Here is a 22758-nt window from a genome sequence, read left to right as displayed (position 1 = left end):
AGCAAGAAGAAAGGAGAGTACGATGTTTGATGATTGTAATACTAGAATTAAGTAATTAATTCATCTAAAATCTTATGGTTTTACGAGGTGGAATTATCAACGATAAAGGAGAGTACGTTGTTTGGTGATTGTGATATTAGAATCTATGCGCGTTCTTGGATATTTAAAATATAATTTCATATATAATCTTATGATTTTAGGAGGAGGGTTTATCATGATCTTATAGAGATTTAATTTAAATGAGTAATCGAGAGAAAGCTAGTAGCATAGAGAAAGCATTGGATATCAATTCATCTAAAAATCTTATGATTTTAGGAGGAAGTTTTACCATGATCTTATAGTTTTAAAGGTGTGATTGAGAGAAAAAGAGTAGCAAGGAGAAAGCTGAATAACGATGTTTGGTGACTATGATATTAGAATCTTTGTGTGTTCTTGGATATTTAGTATATGCAAGATATGCGTGACCTATAGTGTATAAGATAGATATAAAAAATAATTTTCTTTTCTTTTTCGACAGAAGATATAAAAATTAATTGATTCATCTAAAATCTTAAGAAACCTTGATCTTAGAAACTTTTGATTTAAAGAAGTCCAGAGAGAGCAAGACGAAACTAGAGTAACAGTGATTGGTGATTGTATATTAGAATCTATATACGTTCTTGAATATTTAGAGTACAGTGGATTTGTAGGTGCATAAAATTAAAAAGCATCCATCTCAATATGAGTAGATTGGTCTCATGTCATTAAAATGTAAGTGCATTGATCTGTTTTTCAATTTTTTAATGATAATAATTTTGTTTATGATCTATATAAATTTACTTACTCACTAAGAGCATCTCTAATTATAATTTTTTTTTATGTTTGACAAATTTCACATAATTAGTATTTTTTATCATCATTTTGATTCAATGAAGATGCTCTCACCATATTCTCCAAGTCCTGAAATCTATACAATAATATAATAAGCAAACGTAGGTATAATATATATTACAAAATTTTAGTTATGTTTTTTTTATTATCTCTAAATTACCTCTTCAAAAAGAGAAATATATCAAACATTAAAAAACTCTCCTTTGTAACAACAGATCTAGAACACGTGGGTCACTTACTCTTACATCATTAAACAGTTTCAAAGACTACAAACACCTAATGACAGTTTCAAAGACTACAAACACCAATTATGTAGTGCACGACAAAACATCCATCATTATCCATTTAAGTTATTGTGTTTTCTCGACATGATATAAAACTGTTCAAAATTTACATAAATATTTATTGGTGTCTATTAAAAATAAATAATATAATAATGTATATATATTATAGTAAAATATTCCCCTGAAGAACTTAATAATTTTCTTAGTTGGATGGTATAACTTTTAAAAATATTCGAAAGTCTATAATGTAAACAGATAGCAGGATCACTGCCGACTCCATGTGGGATGAAAATTTGAAAAACTGATAATATTGGGGCTAACTTAAATTAAGTGACTTATTGTTTAAATTAAGAAAGTGGAGTAAAAGTGAGTAGAAGCTATGAGAGAAATGTTAGCATTCTCAGCTTTTTAAACATGCTTCTACTTATTTACACAAATAAGTCAAGAAAAGTAGAAACAAGAAGCACCTCCTGCTTATTTCAACCAAACAGGCCCATTGTGTTTGGTTAGGGTGGGTGAATCAATGGAATGTGACGAATGAAAATAACAAAGATACAAGGAAAGATATGAACAAGGGGAATAAACTTTCCGTGTGATGAGATTTGAGCAGAAAAAATGAAAAGAAATGGGACACAACTTTGTAAAGTGATGAGTTGAACTCTAGCCAAACATTACAAAAATAATACGATGAAATCAATGAAATTTTTAAATATTTAACTATGTAATAATTCACATTTCATTCCATTAACTCCGTTTTCATTCATTCCAATCAAACAGAACATAATCTTTTGAAGAACATACATGAATGAGAAATTTTTTACTAATATTAGGAGAGAGTGGGATTCTTCCAAATTTTGTTTACACGTATGTTTTTGATTCTCATGTCCCTATGTTATAACTATAATATTTTACACACACACATATATATATTATAATTATATAAAAATAATATCTTTATACATGTGTATTATATAATTATATAAATAAATATATGCACAGTTGTAGTTATAAAAATTTTCAGTTCATTTGTTTAATTTAAAATTCATAGTATAACATTTTTTGAAGATGAAAGGCCAAGTTGATTCTTAACATGGTATCTAAGTTATAATTCGTATGATACTTGAGATTGACTTTTGAATAGGGGAGAATACTAGATTATAATATAATTCAAATAAGCCTTCCTCTTAACAGCTTGAGTATTTAGAAGAGCTGGTTACTTAACATGGTATCGGAGTTCAGTCTCGTGGGAGACTCGAGTTCGATTCCTTGTGTTCGAATGCAAGGATTTCACGAGTTAGTGCTATGATACCATGTTAAGTAGTCAATTTATCTAAAACCTTAAGATTTTTAATGGATTAAACGGTGATATCATGTTAAGTAATCAATTCATTTATAATCCTATGGTTTTTAATGAATTGATCGAGAGAAAGAGAGTAGCAAGAAGAAAGGAGAGTACGATGGTTGATGATTGTGATATTAGAATTATGTAATCAATTCATCTAAAACCTTATGTTTTCATTCAATGGATTGATCGAGAGAATGAGAGTAGCAAGAAGAAAGGAGAGTACGATGTTTGATGATTGTAATACTAGAATTAAGTAATTAATTCATCTAAAATCTTATGGTTTTACGAGGTGGAATTATCAACGATAAAAGAGAGTACGTTGTTTGGTGATTGTGATATTAGAATCTATGCGCGTCCTTGGATATTTAAAATATAATTTCATATATAATCTTATGATTTTAGGAGGAGGGTTTATCATGATATCTTATAAAGATTTAATTTAAATGAGTAATCGAGAGAAAGCTAGTAGCATAGAGAAAGCATTGGATATCAATTCATCTAAAAATCTTATGATTTTAGGAGGAAGTTTTACCATGATCTTATAGTTTTAAAGGTGTGATTGAGAGAAAAAGAGTAGCAAGGAGAAAGCAGAATAACGATATTTGGTGACTATGATATTAGAATCTTTGTGTGTTCTTGGATATTTAGGATATGCGTGACCTATAGTGTATAAGATAGTTTTCTTTTTTTTTCGACAAAAGATATAAAAATTAATTGATTCATCTAAAATCTTAAGAAACCTTGATCTTAGAAACTTTTGATTTAAAGAAGTCCAGAGAGAGCAAGACGAAACTAGAGTAACAGTGATTGGTGATTGTATATTAGAATCTATATACGTTCTTGAATATTTAGAATACAGCGGATTTGTAGGTGCATAAAATTAAAAAGCATCCATCTCAATATGAGTAGATTGGTCTCATGTCATTAAAATGTAAGTGCATTGATATGTTTTTCAATTTTTTAATGATAATAATTTTGTTTATGATCTATATAAATTTACTTACTCACTAAGAGCATCTCTAATTATAATTTTTTTTTATATTTGACAAATTTTACATAATTAGTATTTTTTATCATCATTTTGATTCAATGAAGATGCTCTCACCATATTCTCCAAGTCCTGAAATCTATACAATAATATAATAAGCAAACATTGGTATAATATATATTACAAAATTTTAGTTATGTTTTTTTTATTATCTCTAAATTACCTCTTCAAAAAGATAAATATATCAAACATTAAAAAACTCTCCTTTGTAACAACGGATCTAGAACACGTGGGTCACTTACTCTTACATCATTAAACAGTTTCAAAGACTACAAACACCTAATGACAGTTTCAAAGACTACAAACACCAATTATGTAGTGCACGACAAAACATCCATCATTATCCATTTAAGTTATTGTGTTTTCTCGACATGATATAAAACTGTTCCAAATTTACATAAATATTTATTGGTGTCTATTAAAAATAAATAATATAATAATGTATATATATTATAGTAAAATATTCCCCTGAAGAACTTAATAATTTTCTTAGTTGGATGGTATAACTTTTAAAAATATTCGAAAGTCTATAATGTAAACAGATAGCAGGATCACTGCCGACTCCATGTGGGATGAAAATTTGAAAAACTGATAATATTGGGGCTAACTTAAATTAAGTGACTTATTGTTTAAATTAAAAAAGTGGAGTAAAAGTGAGTAGAAGCTATGAGAGAAAAGTTAGCATTCTCAGCTTTTTGAACATGCTTCTACTTATTTACACAAATAAGTCAAGAAAAGTAGAAACAAGAAGCACCTCCTGCTTATTTCAACCAAACAGGCCCATTGTGTTTGGTTGGGGTGGGTGAATCAATGGAATGTGACGTATGAAAATAACAAAGATACAAGGAAAGATATGAACAAGGGGAATAAACTTTCTGTGTGATGAGATTTGAGCAGAAAAAATGAAAAGAAAAGGGACACAACTTTGTAAAGTGATGAGTTGAACTCTAGCCAAACATTACAAAAATAATACGATGAAATCAATGAAATTTTTAAATATTTAACTATGTAATAATTCACATTTCATTCCATTAACTCCGTTTTCATTCATTCCAATCAAACAGAACATAATCTTTTGAAGAACATACATGAATGAGAATTTTTTTACTAATATTAGGAGAGAGTGGGGATTCTTCCAAATTTTGTTTACACGTATGTTTTTGATTCTCATGTCTCTATGTTATAATAATAATATTTTACACACACACACACACACACAGATATATATATATATATATATATTATAATTATATAGAAATAATATCTTTATACATGTGTATTATATAATTATATAAATAAATATATGCACAGTTGTAGTTATAAAAATTTTCAGTTCATTTGTTTAATTTAAAATTCATAGTATAACATTTTTTGAAGATGAAAGGCCAAGTTGATTCTTAACATGGTATCTAAGTTATAATTCGTATGATACTCGAGTTTGACTTTTGAATAGGGGAGAATACTAGATTATAATATAATTCAAATAAGCCTTCCTCTTAACAGCTTGAGTATTTAGAAGAGCTGGTTACTTAACATGGTATCGGAGTTTTTTGTTAAGTAATCAATTCATTTATAATCCTATGGTTTTTAATGAATTGATCGAGAGAAAGAGAGTAGCAAGAAGAAAGGAGAGTACGATGGTTGATGATTGTGATATTAGAATTATGTAATCAATTCATCTAAAACCTTATGTTTTCATTCAATGGATTAATCGAGAGAATGAGAGTAGCAAGAAGAAAGGAGAGTACGATGTTTGATGATTTTGATATAAGAATTGAGTAATCAATTCATCAAAACCCTATGATTTTATTTAATGGATTAATCGAGAGAATAAGAGTAGCAAGAAGAAAGGAGAGTACGATGTTTGATGATTGTAATACTAGAATTAAGTAATTAATTCATCTAAAATCTTATGGTTTTACGAGGAGGAATTATCAACGACAAAGGAGAGTACGCTGTTTGGTGATTGTGATATTAGAATCTATGTGCGTTCTTGGATATTTAGGATATAATGTTATCTATAATCTTATGATTTTAGGAGGAGGGTTTACCATGATCTTATAGAGATTTAATTTAAATGAGTAATCGAGAAAAAGCTAGTAGCATGGAGAAAGCATATGATATCAATTCATCTAAAAATCTTATGATTTTAGGAGGAAGTTTTACCATGATCTTATAGTTTTAAAGGTGTGATTGAGAGAAAAAGAGTAGCAAAGAGAAAGCAGAGTAACGATGTTTGATGACTATGATATTAGAATCTTTGTGTGTTCTTGGATATTTAGGATATGCGTGACCTATAGTGTATAAGATAGATATAAAAAATAATTTATTTATTTTTTTCGACAGAAAATATAAAAAATAATTGATTCATCTAAAATCTTAAGATTTTAGGAAAAAGGTTTACCTTGATCTTAGAAACCTTTGATTTAAAGAAGTCGAGAGAGAGCAAGACGAAACTAGAGTAACAGTGATTGGTGATTGTATATTAGAATCTATATATGTTCTTGGTTATTCAGGATACACGGGATTTGTTGGTGCATAAAATTAAAAAAGCATCCATCTCAATATGAGTAGATAGGTCTCATGTCATTAAAATGTGAGTGTCTTGGTCTGTTTTTCAATTTTTTAGTGATAATAATTTTGTTTATGATCTATATTTACCTACTCACTAAGAGCATCTCTAATTATAATTTTTTTTATGTTTGACAAATTTCACATAATTAGTATATTTTATCATCATTTTGATTCAATGAAGATGCTCTCACCATATTCTCTAAGTCCTGACATCTATACAATAATATAATAATCAAACATAAGTATAATTTATATAACAAAATTTTAGTTATATTTTTTTATTATCTCTAAATTACCTCTTCAGAATGATAAATATATCAAACATTAAAAAACGCTCCTTTGTAACAACAGATCTAGAACACGCAGGGTCACTTACTCTTACATAATTAAACAGTTTCAAAGACTACAAACACCAATTATGTAGTGCACGACAAAACATCCATCATTATCTATTTAAGTTACTGTGTTTTCTCGACATGATATAAAATTGTTCCAAAGTTATATAAATATTTACTGGTGTCTATTAAAAACAAATAATATAATAATGTATATATATTATATAGTAAAATATTCCCCTGAAGAACTTAATTATGTCACTTCTAATTGTATAACTTACAGGTGGAAGCTGGCCTGCCCTGGTGTAACACCAGTGGTGTTGGTGCACTTTACTTTTTATATCCAAAAATCTAGACAAATTGTATTTTAGACCTTATAATTTCAGTCCTCATAGTACAGTAATCTTACTTTATTTTATAATCTGAGAACATGAATATTGTTTTAGCTAGTACTACAGATCAGGAGAGAAAAAGAAATTGTGCTCATAGGCAATGCAATAAAAACTGAATGCATACCATAAAGAAAAGTGATTGCATGTAAACACATAAAGAAAGTTATTGCATTATAATTTATAAACACATATGCATCTTACACATAACAACGTAACTGACAAAGTGAGAAACAGATAACAGTAAACAGTTAAGAAACAACAATGTTAAGACTGAGTTTTCTTAAGCAGAAAACATGGATGGTCCTATTGCCCACAGAAAAGTCATTCATAGCCTAGCTAGCCAGGCAATACAACCAAACTCAACGTACTATCGTCATTACACACAGCACAACGGACAAAAATGTAACACATTCAAATACTACTATCAAACAACAATGTTGAGCTGGGAAGGATTTGATCTGAAATTTGAAATTTTTAACATACATTAGCTTCCAACTTCAACCAGGCCTTCTTTCAAATGATCTTCATGTGACAACCATTTCTGTACGTTCATCAGTCACAAGAACTTAGACACGAGTAGGAGGGTGATTATCAGTAAAACAAAAAATAGTAATAATGTACGGAAAAATGATAATACGTACGTACCTGATGGACTGGACGTCAAGGTTGGGGTGATCAGTTGCGAGACTTGGTAGGAGTAGAGGAGGGGTGGTCCTCCTCTCCCTGAATTCGAGCTGGAACTTGAAAGCCCGAAAACTTGGCAGACGCGTATGGAGAGCCTGAAGATATTGACAAGTGAGGAATTAGTGCTTGTGTGTGGTTTTGGTCAGAGACAGGGAATGGCAGGTCATTCCAAGCCCGAACATAAGGCGAAAAACTGGACTGAAGGGGTTCCCTCTGGCTAAATGCTGCAGTAGAGCTTTGACATATCATTTGTGGTTGTGAAAGTGTTTGTGCATTGAAATAATATCCTGCGGGTTTGATTTCTCCATCCCAGCCCACCATTCTTGGGAAGTTTGTTTCGGCCTGGCCCGAATAAAGGCCTTGATGATCATGACCAGGAGCTGGGTGGGTGGAATTGTTGATGTCCTCCTGTAGAGACTGAAGAGACAGGCAAAGATCTTGGGAGTTATTTTGTAGTGAACATCTGGAAATGACATCACCTGTGTAGCTATGAAAGTTCATTCCTGAGCTTGTTGGGAAGAAAGATTTCATAGTATCATCACTTGGGTTATCATGAAAAGGGTAAGCTTGGGATTGCTGTTGTTCCAGTGGAAGCCCATTAGGGTTCAGGTTTGGATTTGGTACTGTGGTACTAGCGTCCATTGGGTTCCATGGAGGCAACTCTTCAAGCTTGTCAATTGCATTTTTGGCCTTGTTGATAAGCCAATCCACTGCTTTGCTGGGACGGTCATACCCTAATCTGTCTTGAACATCATAGAACTGAATGGCCGTGTGAGCGGCAAGGCGGACTCTCCGGTCTCTAGGACCTTTGGCAGTGTAGACCTTGCTGTGCCTATCTTTCCGGCCAGTGGCCCGGAGAATATGGCCTCCTTCAACTTGGACTATATCTCCTCCGTTACTCTTCATGCCCATTACACTTTCAACTTTTGCATACCAAAATTTTGGCCTCTTCTTGCTACAAAACAGATCTGAAGGATGAACCACTTTTCTTTTTCTTCTTTTTCTGAGCCTTGCACTGTTTAATTTATGTACTCTGTCTCTCTTTTTCTAATAGATGTCAGCATACGCACTTGCCTTGCCTCTCCTTGATCTGATCTAGATGAGGATGTGTCACGATTATCACCCTAAAATCTTGTTCTTGATGCTTCTGCTTTTGCTGCTACTAGTCTCTTTTGTGATAATCCCAATGTCTGACCCTCCTGAATCTAGACCCCAGTGACACCTCCCCCTCCTAATTACAAATTCTCAGAAACCTAGATATGCGTTTATATATTGCTTTTGGCTGTTTTTGAATTATAACTAGCTACTCTAATCAAGAAAACATTTTGCTTTAAAAGATAAGACACTATGAAGAAAAAGGGCAGTTCTTGTCCCAACAAAAATATATTGGGATATAACTCATTTCTTTTAAAAGGCCTCGCAGAGGGTTTTCAAATCTGCGAGAAGGTTTCAGCCTTGGTTCTGGTTCCGCCACTGGTCTAAAACCCGAATAGCCCTTATGAGGAGCGGAGAGAAGAAAAGGCCTCGAAAATTGATAAGAGGGTGTGAATGGAATGAACAAAATTAAGTACAACTAATTGCTTAATACTATTTACAACTACTACGTTGTATGTCAGAGCTGGTTGATGCTTCTGCTAGGGTGACAGATTTAGGCTATACGAAAACTGAAAAATACTTATCAGTTTCTAATCTCAGCCACACAGACAGCAAATGTAAGAAAGAAAGATACCAACAACTCAACAATACTTGCTGGCTGCTGCTAATAAATATAAATGTCCATATAAATTTTGTAAAAAGCATGTTGATATGGGTTACTGTGTTGTTAACTTCAGTGGACGAGAGGCCCCATGATCACACCCACTCACATTCAAGTTTGATAGTGATTTATAACAGTTTGTTTCATTCTTCTCCTTATGGTGTGCATGTACTTTTTGTAGTCACTCTAGAAAGTAATCAACTATTCCACTTTCCCTTGCTAGTACAACTTCCAGCACTCATCTTTTCCATTCAATTTCTGAATTACAATTCCACTTAATTGTACTTGTGTACTACTGCTGCTAAGCTCCAGCAATATTAACAATCACTTCACCTACATTATTATATTAAAAAAGGTGACCGGTTGCGTACAAAGCGAACATGTATTAAACTAGGGTTGATGTAGATTTATGGCTTTTGTTTAGAAACGAACCAAGCTGGCTAACTAAACCCTAATTATATATGTACATTTTCTCCTAAAGGTAAGATAGGGTACGTATACTCCCCATCGATATGATTGATTTATCTGCCGACAGTTTCTAAAGAGAGACAGACAGGGTTGTATTTTGCAGTTTCGGTAAGCCACTAACCAGAGCACTGTTACAAAAATTAAAATAGCCACAAATATTTTTTTGAAAAATTACTGTCTGCGACTTTTTGTAAATTTAGTAGTGTTGTAAAAAGCGGGAATCGGACTTTATCGGCGAAGTCACGAAACATGGATTAATCGGAGATTAATTGAATTGATTGGGGATTAATTGGATTGATCGGTGATTAATCGGAGATTAAATCAGTTCGACGAGTTACGGAACAGGGATTAATCGGTGATTAATCGTGATTAATCACCGATTTTTAGAACAAAGAAATTTAGTAAAAATATGTATGTCTCGCTGAATATGTATTTTGTCATTCTTTGACTGTATCTTCTTAAATTTTAATTTTATAAGGAAAACATATAAATTTACTTCAAAAGAAATATAAAAGATATGGGTAACTTCATTGACAATATTTTGATCTAATTATGTAATGTATTTGTGAAAATAGCTTGTGAAATATTTATTTGTGAATATATATGTAATATATGTATAGATAATTGCCCAAATATAAATTCTCATGTGAAATTTGGATTTAGTTATAATTTTGAGCTAATTAATCTTTTATTATGAATAATAATAATATGTAACATGATTAATAATAAATACGTGTTAAAAATAAAATGATTTCATGTAAAATTTGTTGTACAAAATATATGTATGATTCTATTGTGAATTATGTTCTTGATTCTATTTTGAATTTTATAATAATTTATGTTAATGATTTGGATGAGATTGGTTGTTAGATTTTATATATTAAATATAGCTGGTGTTTAACTATTTAATTACGATCTTAACAAATAATTTTCTATAAAAAATGAAGTATTATGATAGTCTTTTTATCGACCAAATTTTTTCTATTTCAGCTTTAATAGTGTGTGTATTATACATATGATACTATCGAGATTCAATAGTTATAATATGTAATTAAAATAGAAATCAATACTATTCAAAAGAATGAGAAAGGTAATAATAATAAAAAAAAAAAGAAGGGTAAACCTCAATATGGGTCTTGGCCGGGATGATATCATGTGTATGTCTAGAACTTGGGCGTTTCCAGAGTCTACTGAAGGTTTAAGTATGTCTGAGGTGGATTAAGCATGTTGACATTGGATGACGATGTTATATAGCGGGTGTTTGTTTAAAACTTGTAAGTCCAACTTCTAGATTATAAATTATGAGCAAAAAAGAAGCACTTATAAAAAGTTAGGAATGCTAGATTTTGTTACATGATTTCTACTTATTTCCCAAACATTTTAATCACTTATAAGTTTTATCCTGCTTCTAAATTCTACTCCAATTATTTATTTTAAGCAATAAGCATTTATTTTAAGATCACCCAAACGGCCCCATAAAATGCTACTAATGTTATACACACACATTACACACTACACTATATATAATTGGCTAAACTTACGAGGAGCTTTTGACTTGTAAGCATGGTTGTAGAAATTAGGAATCGTAAATAATCAATTGTGTTATCGATCGGATCTTTTTAATGATAAACCAGAGAGTTAATCAGTAATCTGCTTATAAATAAGATGTAATATGTAATCTGCTTACGAATTTCATTGGGCCTGAAAATAATATATTTAAAAAAATTATTCGGTCTTTCAATATCAAAATATTAACAAATTAATTGTTTTTTTTTCGTGTATGTTTCAAAAGAAAAAAAGATCTTTGAAAGATATTTACTAAATCTGAAAGAAAATATATGAACTCTTCCGATAACATGACTAAGCTTGATTAGAGTTCACAATCCGGGAAAAAACTGGATTGAAAAAAAAAGGGATTCTATTTAATTGAAATTAAAGATAATTTTGTAATTTAGCAAAAAAAAAAGATCATTTTGTTAATTATTCAGAGATTCTCTAAATAAATACAACAAAAATATGTATAATTTTTTGATGTGAAAGTTGAGCTCTTTCAGTAATCACTACCGTCCTAGAATCGATACCAATTGTGTAAATCCCTTAAAATATCATATAAATTCTTTTTAAGAAAATTGTTGAAACTCAAATTAAAACATATAAAAATATCAAAATATAGCATTAACATCTCAAAAAGACAAGCAGCAGTAACTACCAATATGATAATAATACTCCATAAATCTAATCCTTAAAAAAAATTATATCTAGATTTTATTAGAAAACTGATAAGTAGAAGAGAGATGGGAGGGGGAAAGTGAAAAGTGAAAATTGAAAATGTGTTAATCAAAGAGAAATTCTAAAAAGTCAAGACATTTAACTTAAAATCGGGTTTTTGTAATTTTCTTATTGCATTTCGAATCAGCAGCATTCAGCAAGCTGTTAATTTCGTGATGAGGAAGGCCTTTCTGGTCAATTATGGGCAGTCGCCATCTCACAGTTGGGCCCAGACCAATAGTGGATGGGGCTTCTACTTTCCGGCCTTTTATCTACCCTACCTTACAGTCTGAGCCTGCCGCCATTATCACATGGAAATGGAACTATAATTTCAAAACACCAAAAACTCATTTTCTTTTGTTCACTATCACCCGATATCACGCTTGCGGGCCCCTTCTAATAATTCATTCGTCGTTCTCTGGATATAAATTGAGGGAATTTATCTCATGTACGTTTTTTTCAAGTCTTTTTTAAAAATACGTTCTTCCCAAATGATTTATGGAATATATTGTTTCTACTTTCCCTTTCTCCAAAGCTATTGTTGGACTTCCATTCTATTACTCATCTTTACCTCCCTCCATCGCATACGTTCTCTCCTTTTCTCTTTCTTTTCGTTCAATATTAGATTTTCAATGTATATATAAATACAAATACAAATATATATATATATATAATATGATTTTTATGTATGAATGTGTATACATAATAGAGGTAAGTACTTGGTCCAATGTCCTAAAATCTTAAATTCTCGAGTTTTTCATCTTTTCATTCTTTCTCATCTTTATGACCGTACAACAAAGTTTTGGTTGACATGATTTCTTAAAATTTTGAAATAGAGTTAGTATTAAAGATTAGAGATCCCTCTTAAAGATCTTTGCATTTGTGGTTGATTTTGGTTGTTTAGTTGCTGCAACAGTTGCAAATCGTGTTTTTGAAAATATTTATAAAAATTCGGCATTTTTGATAATATATTTTTCTCAGAAAGCAATTTTGAAAAAAAAATAATCTAGAACTTGGGTATTTTTTTAAAAAACCCTAAAATTTAATAATGTTTCTCCTTTTATATATATAACTATGTGTAAAAATTATGTTATTTCATAAGACTTATATATGAGAAGAGCATCCATTCTTAAGTATGCTACTCTCAATGAAATAAATGTAAATCTTCTAAAAAGTATCAGATGATTGAATACCTTTCATAAGTTATTCGATGTTCAATCATGAGCTACAAACCACACACCAGAATAACCCCACACTAGAATAATATGATTGGGGTACTTTAATTGCGATGAACATGTATGAATTGGAGTATACTAATTAAAAATTATTTAAAGATGATCACATACTTTAATCCTTCGTTCAAGTAGTTTATCGGGGATCAGCTCGAAGTGATCATGCATCCAAGACTATGCTGGAGGCTTCTCTTGTATTCTCGTGAGGACACAGAGTCAACTCAAAATGTTACTGGTATCAGTATAGGACCGGATCCAGCACAAAAACTTTAGGGTGGCACCAAGCAAATTTTCGAAAAACACTTATATATTTTTAAATTTCGTGAGGGCACTTCTATTATTTTATAAAATTTAAAATGATGAAAAAATATAGAAAAACAATTTAAGAGAGACACGTGTATGCGCTTGTCTCTTCCTAGATCCGCTCCTGTATCAGTACCTGTTGATGAGAAACCAATATCATTGATTTTAGTTTCGGTCAAGAATCTCGTATCTTTGTTCATGACCATTGACCAAGTTCCTCCATCACGGAATTAAAAAATTATGATATGGTGAGCTTTTAAGTTAATCTTAAAAATTATGTTTATATCTTTATTTTTAATAATTCTCTCCTGAATTCGGCACTCATATTGTCATCCCAATGCTAACATGTCACGTTCACGTTAACAGAATCATCGATATAGTTGTATAAAGGAGAAGTGAGGGGCGCGTAGGTGGCGCCTCTCACAGCGTCCGGTTCTATTTTTCTAATTTTCTGGAATTTTCAGATGAAAAATATCAGAATTTTGAACTACTTTTTTTAGTTTCGGGTATATTAGAAGCAAGTTTTAGAATCTGATTTTGTTTCAGATTATTTATGGAATATAGCAGCTTAAAAGTTTTAATCTGATTTTGTTTCAGATTATTTAATTATGGGAAAGAGTAGAACACAAGTCTCCCTACACCTATAAATACCCCTATAGGTTGTAGAGTTTTGGATAATTTAAACACAACCTACTTTATAGACTGTTATGTGGGAGTCGACAAATCCAAACACGGAAAAAGAAAATAGTCATGATATTGATGGATGATATCAATAAATTAACTATTAGTGATGTATGTTTGTTGGTTATTCTTTTATACTATTTGTTTTGTTCATCGAACATGTTTGTTGTTGTTAATTTTTATATGATTTATTTTGTACACAAGAAAATATTATTCATGCATTATCTGTTTGTTTCGTTCAAACAACTTTTAAGTGAAGCATACAGTATTAAAAAATAAAGGTTGTTACAAGCAAGGGTAGTTATAGACCGCTATCTCACGGATTTAAGTTAGATGTTTTTGTGCACAATCAATCCAAAAAAATTGGAAGAAGGTGACAATATAAGAACATGATTTCTTTTCAAAAAAAAAACACAAATAAAATTAAGATTCGTCGTGTTTTAAATTGTCAATTACGTGTACAAATTTATTTTTATTTTTTCACCATGAATTATAGTCCAATTTTACAATTTTATTTTATATATTAGTATAGGTATTACATCAAGATTTTTATAATATAAAATTTATTTTATCCCATAAATATTAATTTTAAAACATTAATAGCCACAAGATTATTGCATTCTACAAATATTAATATTAAATTATTAATATAATTTTTATAGGCCGCCGCAACGCGCGGTTTCTTAACTAGTTATCATCTAAACTATGTGCATGCATTGTACGTTTTTATCTCTAGTACAAGGCGTGCGGAGATGTGCTGTCGTCTGTCGATTTCTAACCTAATGCATATTGCATGGAGTCATGGTGTCATGGACCATGTGTCTCATGTCCAGTACTATCTCAATTCACGGTTACGGATTTCTTTTCACTAATTTTACAAAATTTTAATGCATAAATGTTACTAAAAAAAGAGGAGTATGAGGATGTGTTAAGTGGTAAATTAGAAAGAGGAGCGAGTGATGGGAGTGATATAAAATTCGAATAAAAAGATGATTTATTGATGAAATATCTACCCTTCATAAAGAGACAGGACCGGATGTAGCACACAAACGTTAGGAGGGTGATATGGGTCAGAAATAATATTTAATTATTATTGGATATTAAAAGCCCAAGAATACTAAAGCCCAGTTAAATAGGGCCTGAGACTCTTAGATATTAATTTCGTAATTGATAGAGGCCCAACCGTAGGTCCGGTTACAAATACAAGTTCTATAATACACCTGATTCTAACAGATAAACGTCTCGGAGTTCAGATAAATATCAGCAACGAGAGGATAAGATTTCTATCTTAGCTCTTGCCTCGAGGCACACTTCGATAAGAAGTCTGATACACGGAATCGTACTTCCACTCGACTTCTGACTCCGAATCGCCTATATAAAGGGCTCTACCCCTCATAACTAGAACTACGTTTTGGACTTGATTCTTCTCCACGCAGAAGATACGTAGGCATCTCGCACCGAGACCAGTCCAAAGCACGAATCGCTCATCCCCATTTTTAGTTCTATAACATTTGGCGCCGTCTGTGGGAAACCAACAACAACCATGACGAACCCAACCGGACCACGTTCAGAAATCCATGTTCCACGCAGTCGAACCACCACCGGGGTCTCGACTGAATCAACCCCTGTAACTACCTCCCTCCCGCTTGGTACGACCATTGCTCAAACTACTACTCCCCTGACTTTTGGCTCGCTGCCCCCTCTGACTCGAGTAATTGCAACCATCACCGACGCCGGCACACATTACTCAACGGTCACTACAACCACCCGTGGAGGCACAAGAGATGACTATGTGCATGTAACTGACTACGACTCTTCCGAATCGGAGCAGGAGCATGATACACCCCCTCGAAGGAGGAGAGATGCTGATCGACACCGTCGACGCCGCCATAGGCAAAAAACTAATGAGCCCCGGGGGCCAATAACTTATGAGGAAAGGATCCGGGCCTATGAAGAGGAAATCGCACGGTTAAAAAGAGACCAGGCAAGGATGCAACCCCCAGAATCTAGGGATGAAAACCCTCGTCAAACCGTGATGAATCAAATTCACTTGTTACCAGCGGGCGATCCTGATAACCCGGTTCCCCCTTTTACGCAAGAAATCATGGGTGCAAGGATTTTCCGAAAATTCTTACGATGGCACGGGTGATCCCGCTAATCATGTTCGGACCTTCATGAACGCTCTGTTACTCCAGCCCGTCACTGAAGCAATCAAGTGCCGCGTTTTTCCCCAAACCTTGAGTGGGATGGCCCAACATTGGTATAGTCGCCTACCCCCTAATTCTATCTCTTGTTTTGCTGACTTGAGCAGGGCTTTCATAGGGCAATTTGTTGGAAGCAAAACACATGCTAAGAGCTCTGCCTCTCTAATGAATTTGCATCAAGGTAAGAACGAATCACTCCGGGAGTATATGAATCGTTTTACCAAAGAAGCCTTGAAGGTCCCAGACCTTGATCAGAAGGTAGCCATGATTGCACTCCAACAAGGCACCACTGATGACAATTTTCGCCGATCTCTAGCCAAGAGGGCTCCGGACAATATGAACGATTTACAAGAGAGAGCCGGAAAGTATATAAAGGCAGAGGAAAGCTTGAGAAAATCCCAGAACAATCAGGGACCGAATACCAACTTCAAGAAGCGTGGGAATGACACGGAGTATAATGCTGAGAATAAATACTCCCGGAAGGAAGATGAGGAAAAATCGCCTGCTAAAAAGAAGGTGGGGCCGAGGTTTACTGAGTATGCCAGGCTTAACGCCCCGAGGAGTCAAATCCTGTTGGAAATTGAGAAGGATGAAAGTGTTAGATGGCCGAAGCCTATAAGGACTGATCCGGAGAAACGTAACAAAGATTTATATTGTCGATTCCACAAAGACACAGGACATAAGACCGATGATTGCCGGCAGTTGAAGGATGAAATTGAGTTCTTGATCCGAAGAGGCAAGTTATCCAAATTTACCAAAGATGGAGACAAAAATTATCGGGACAATGACAACCGTGGAAGAGACAATGATGATAAGAGAACCCAGCCTCGAGGGCCTGTGATCAACGTGATCTCCGGAGGGCCTACAGCTGCAGGAACCTCAAGTAATTCACGGAAAGCTTATGCGAGGGAAGTAATGAGTATAGTTGGAGAACCCCCGAAGCGGGCAAAAATTGACTATGCAATGGCATTCGATAACGTTGACCTCGAGAAGGTAAAGTTTCCCCATGATGACCCATTGGTAATTACACCGGTGATTGGAAACTCGTCCGTAAAGAGAGTGCTTGTTGATAATGGAGCGTCGGTGGATATCTTGTTCTATGATGCCTATGAAAAGATGGGATATTCTGATACTCAACTAACACCCTCGGATATGCCTATATATGGCTTCAACAATGTGGAAACTAAGATTGAAGGCATGATCCAACTCCCTATGACTATGGGTACCAAACCTAGGCAAGCCACATGTATGATAAACTTCTTGGTTGTTAAAGCCTCGTCTACTTATAATGCCATCCTTGGAAGGACTGGGATACACGCTTTTAAGGCAATCCCGTCCACTTACCACATGAAGATTAAATTCCCAACTAGGAACAGAATTGGAGAAGAATTAGGAGATCAGAAAATGGCCCGAAGCTGTTATATTGGGGCATTAAGATCTGGAGGTGTCGGGGGGCAAGTACTACCCATAGAGGACCTCGATGTCCGAGAAGAGGAAGAAAGGAGGGGCAAGCCCGCCGAAGACTTGATTCCGATCTCATTGTATACTGAGGAACCCGAAAAGGTTACTTATGTTGGAGCCCTACTTCAGGAAGATTTGAAGCAAGAACTAGTAAAATTCTTGAGGAACAACTGTGATGTTTTTGCTTGGACAGCGGCTGACATGCCAGGTATTGATCCTTCATTCATGACCCATAAGTTGAATGTAAACCCCGAGAGGAAACCTATTAAGCAGAAGAAAAGGAACTTCGCCCCTGAAAGGCAAGAAGCCATTAAACAGGAGGTCGATAAGTTGTTGGAAGCGGGTTTTATCAAAGAGATACAATTTCCAGAATGGTTGGCCAACCTTGTTATGGTCAAGAAAGCTAATGGGAAGTGGAGGATGTGTGTGGACTTCACTGACCTAAATGACGCTTGCACGAAGGATTGTTTTCCTCTTCCAAGGATTGATACACTGATAGATGCCACTGCTGGCCATGAGATGCTGAGTTTCATGGATGGCTTCAGCGGATATAATCAGATCCGGATGGACAAGGACGATGTACCCAAGGTATCGTTTATCACTGACTTTGGTGTATTTTGTTATTTGGTTATGGCCTTTGGACTTAAGAATGCAGGAGCAACATACCAACGCCTTGCGAACAAGATGTTTAAACATCTGATTGGAAAGACTATGGAGGTATATGTAGACGATATGTTGGTGAAAAGCTTTGTTAGGTCCAAAGTATCGTAGAAGGGGGGGTTGAATACGATACTCACTACAATTTAAAATTCTTTCGAATCTTGCGGATAAATAAATTGCAGTCCTGTAATGGGTTTCGTGTTCCGGATATTCATTGGGTCGATTTCTGAGGATATTAAAATATTAAACCAACACACAATATTTTCCAAGGTATATCTGTATATTGATAAATACCTCGAAGGTGCTACAAATCCAAACCCGAAGGTTGGCTACAATGACCACTCCTCTAAATATTACAAGCCCTATCCACCAAAAATATTTATGGTACAAAACTAGGCTAGGGTGTGTGTATATTTGAGAGAGTTTGTGCATAGCACTTGGCCATCCATCCCGAAGGATGATGTTAATTGTGAGAACCACAATCACATATTTATAGGCTTTCATAAACTAACCATGGTTAACGAGTTCGTCCTGGACGACTTGAGTTCGTCCTGGACGGATTCGATTTATGAAAATAAATCTAACTCCCAGAAGTCAAAGTTGCGCTTTGAACAATTCAGAGTCGCAACCTTTGACTTGGTCAAAGGTTGCGCTCGAGCACCACTGTGTTGCCTGTGACTTAGCCAAATATTGATGCTCACAAACTTGCGCCACAGTGAGAGACTTATAGGAGGCGCAACATTTGACCGGGTCAAATGTTGCGCTCCAAACCGTACTCCACAGTGATGCCTTAGATAAAAATACTGAAGTTGCGTCTTGGACACGGTTGGGGAGTGTGTGGCGCAAACTTTGACCGTGAGTCAAAGGTTGCGCCTCACTTGAGCATTACTGTATCCCTGAGAGCATTGCCTTAGTTAAATTCGAAGGGATTGACTCAAGTCAAAGTTGGCGCTTTGACTTGAGGTCAAACCTTGCGCCACTTCCTTGTAGTATCAGTATGCAGTGTATATACTTAGAAAAATCTAAGTACTGGAAAGTATTGAGGCGCAAACTTTGACTTTAGTCAAAGTTTGCGCTTCACAAGTGTTGGCCCCTTCCCTGTAGTGTACTTAGTTATTTTTCCTTGTACTCCCATTTGTCTCTCCTTTGACCGCCCCAAGTAGCTCTTTGACTTGAGTTTGCTTCATTCATATAATATATTATATTCATAATATTATATAAATATATGTATAAATAAAGATATATATATAAATGTATATAAATAATATTTATATAAACATATAGTAATATATATATATACATATATTTAAATATATTCTCATATATTTAAATATATATAATATACATAAAATTATATGTAAATATAAATATAAATATATATATAGGGATATATATATAATTATCTATAGATACAAATATACACATATTTATGCACATAATATAATATATATATATATACACTTAAATATATAAATGTTTATGTAAAATATAAATACATATACTATATACATATATATTTATTTAAATATATATACATATAAATATACATATACATATGTTTAAAAACATATATACATATATATTATATATATTATATTTAATTAAATATACATATATACATATATAATTATATTTGTACATATACAAATATATAAGTGCACACATATATAAAGTGTCACTTCCTGATATGGCTTTCTGTGGAAGCTTTGACATATGGCATTTGAGCAGTAAGCTTTGGCATAGTTGGCATTTGACTTGGCTTGGCTGTGGAACAAATGACTTGATATGACTGGATCAATTCTTCGATCGATAAATACTTTGCAAAGCTCCGTACGTGCTGACGCTTAGTGCACTGGTCTGGTTCACAAGCGACTAACACTGAAGTTAAACATTGTACCGTCTTTGTCAGCAAACATTGATCAGTCGGTTCCGGGTTAGTTTATGCTTCAGTTTGTTGATTATAAATAACCAACCAAGATATATAGAAATATCTTGCTTCAGGGGTTGCACTGAAATCTTTCGAGTACTTGGACAACATCTTCATTGCTTCCACAATCTTGAATACTTCAATCTTTATTCTTCACTGAGGCATGAACATATTAATGAACTTCTTCCAGTGAACTTATTCCTTCAAGACTGTAGATGGCTTCTTCAACCTTTGTCTTCGTATCTTCCAATTCCGGTGCAGGCGTAGTGTTATTTACTTGTCCCGTTCTATTGTTGAGTTATCATCCCTATGTAACAGATAGGGTTGTCTTTACATTTAGACTTACAATCTCCCCCTATTTGTTTGTTAATCATAACAAGCAAATCCTCTGGAGGATAACTCAACTAACACTAGAAAAAGTAAAGTCCTGGACTAGTAAATAATGCTACAAAGTTTCTGGATCATATAATACATTTCCAGATTTCATGAATAGAAATAACAGATGTGCATATCACCTTCATTTCTCTGGTTTTTGCTTACCTGCCAGATAATCCTCATAGTCTGTCTTGAAGAGAATTCAAAACATTCCATTATGCAAAGAACAATCAGCAGCTTCATTGAATTCTTCAGTGGTAATGAATAAGTTCCTTTCTACCACTTACTGAAGAATAGATGTATCACTTTATACTTCTCCTCCCGTTACCTTGATCAGGTTCCCCTTAGTGATAAGTAGTTGTCTCCCCTTAGATGAAAGATCAATCCTCCTCCTTAGTTGAAAGAAGAATCTCCCCCTCAGTAGTACACAGCTAGAGAGTAGTTTAATCCCCCTTAGTTGTAGACAGCAGAAGAAAGCTAACTTACTTTTTCTTCCCCCTTTCATATATTCTTCCCCTAAATATATTCTCCCCCTTAGTTGTGGAATCCTCCGAGGATATGTGGTATCAAATAGGTCAAGGAACGTGTACAATACTTCCTGTACCAAAAGATAATCTCCCCATAGAGAACTAAACAACGCTAAAGCTTGGGTCGAAGAAAGAGTTCAGAAGAAGGGTTTACTTTGATTGGGTTGGTCCCTATGCTGAAAGAATAGGTTCCAAACGGAAAAGTAATGAATAAGAACTGACATTCCAGTAACAACATCTACTCTGTCTTTAGGTATAAATCTGGTAATTAGTAGGAGTCTCACTAAAATGTTCTGCAGGTGTATCACTCAACACTCAATTTTCTCTCGGTTTTAGGGTAAGGGTGTCACTCACAAGTTCTGTAAGTGTATCCCTCCACACAAATACTGAGCTTCCAAAATGCTGAGTACCTGCAAGAAAATCACCTTAGCCACCCTTAAAGGGGGTCACCGGTGGTGCAATGGGAGTTCGTAATTCCCAGTCCCTGCAGACTCATCAGATAAATCCGAATCATGGTCCACAAGTTGCCAACCACTAAGTGGCTTATCCAATTAAGGATCCAGAGTTGTTTGCTCTGGGAGGTTAGACAAAGGCTTAATTATGGCAAAGGCCTAAGTCCTCCTCAATGTCTGTGAAGACACTTGATTCAAAAGAATCATCAACCATAAGTTCACAACGTGAAATGGAATGAACCGTAGTTGCTTCCGTCAATTCTTTCAACAACTTGTGAGCTTTCAATACCAATTATTATTATATGTACCTCACAAGTGTTTCACTCTTCTCAAAATCCTATGTGTTCGCACTCACTCATGCTCATATATTTCTCATTCTGATATCTCACTGGTCCTTCTCAGATACTCACCAAGTGTTTAACTCTCAGTGTTTGGCTCACAGTGTTTTTCTCAGCACTCAAAGTATGGTCTTCTGTACCTGCATGAGAAAATCACCATAGCCCCTTCAAGAGAGGTCACTGGCGGTGCAATGGGGTTTCGTAAATCCCCGATCCTCAACTGACTAATCAATAAATTGACTCATAGTCAGAGAGTTGCCGATCTCCTATAAATAGGAAATCCATTCCGATTGGATCCAGATCTGTTCTTATCTGGGGAGGGAGACGAGAATCCTGAAGATTTGGCAATTGAGATCCTCGTTTCCTCCTTACACCTGTAAAGGTATCAACCATCTTATCTACCGTAAAATGGTGAATGAAGAAGTTGCTTCTGGAACAAAACCTTTAACCTTACTGTGCACTCTCTTGTATTGTGTCCATAAGATTTTTTGTTTAGGCTCTTCATCAGAGTGATTACTGATGATGTGCTTGACTTAATACAAGATGCTCTGGCTGACGAGCGAATTTCAATGGA

At 34.1% G+C, this 22758-nt stretch overlaps 1 protein-coding gene across 2 annotated transcripts; it reads right to left on the bottom strand.

The window, feature by feature from the left end:
* Positions 1-6974: 6974 nt before the first annotated feature.
* Positions 6975-9336, bottom strand: LOC108224912 (transcription factor TCP4). Of its 2 annotated transcripts, none has more exons than XM_064080618.1 (2): positions 7494-9336; positions 6975-7413 (listed from the first exon to the last, which is right to left on the bottom strand). In XM_064080618.1, the coding sequence occupies exon 1, from the start codon at positions 8442-8444 to the stop codon at positions 7524-7526; it is 921 nt and encodes a 306-aa protein (XP_063936688.1). In that variant the 5' UTR covers positions 8445-9336; the 3' UTR covers positions 6975-7413; positions 7494-7523. The 2 variants fall into 2 exon arrangements, with proteins under 2 accessions (XP_063936688.1, XP_017255161.1); XM_017399672.2 differs by having other exon boundaries at positions 6975-7389; positions 7494-9332.
* Positions 9337-22758: the final 13422 nt, after the last annotated feature.

Source organism: Daucus carota, chromosome 6 (assembly GCF_001625215.2).
Source record: "Daucus carota subsp. sativus chromosome 6, DH1 v3.0, whole genome shotgun sequence".
In the NCBI taxonomy this organism is placed as follows: domain Eukaryota; kingdom Viridiplantae; phylum Streptophyta; class Magnoliopsida; order Apiales; family Apiaceae; genus Daucus; species Daucus carota.
The sequence above is the reverse complement of the archived record's forward strand: the minus strand, read 5'-3'. Positions and strand labels throughout refer to the sequence as shown.

Excerpts from the sequence above, each read along its gene's own strand:
- LOC108224912 (XM_064080618.1), bottom strand. The coding sequence starts at position 8,444 with ATGGGCATGAAGAGTAACGGAGGAGATATAGTCCAAGTTGAAGGAGGC.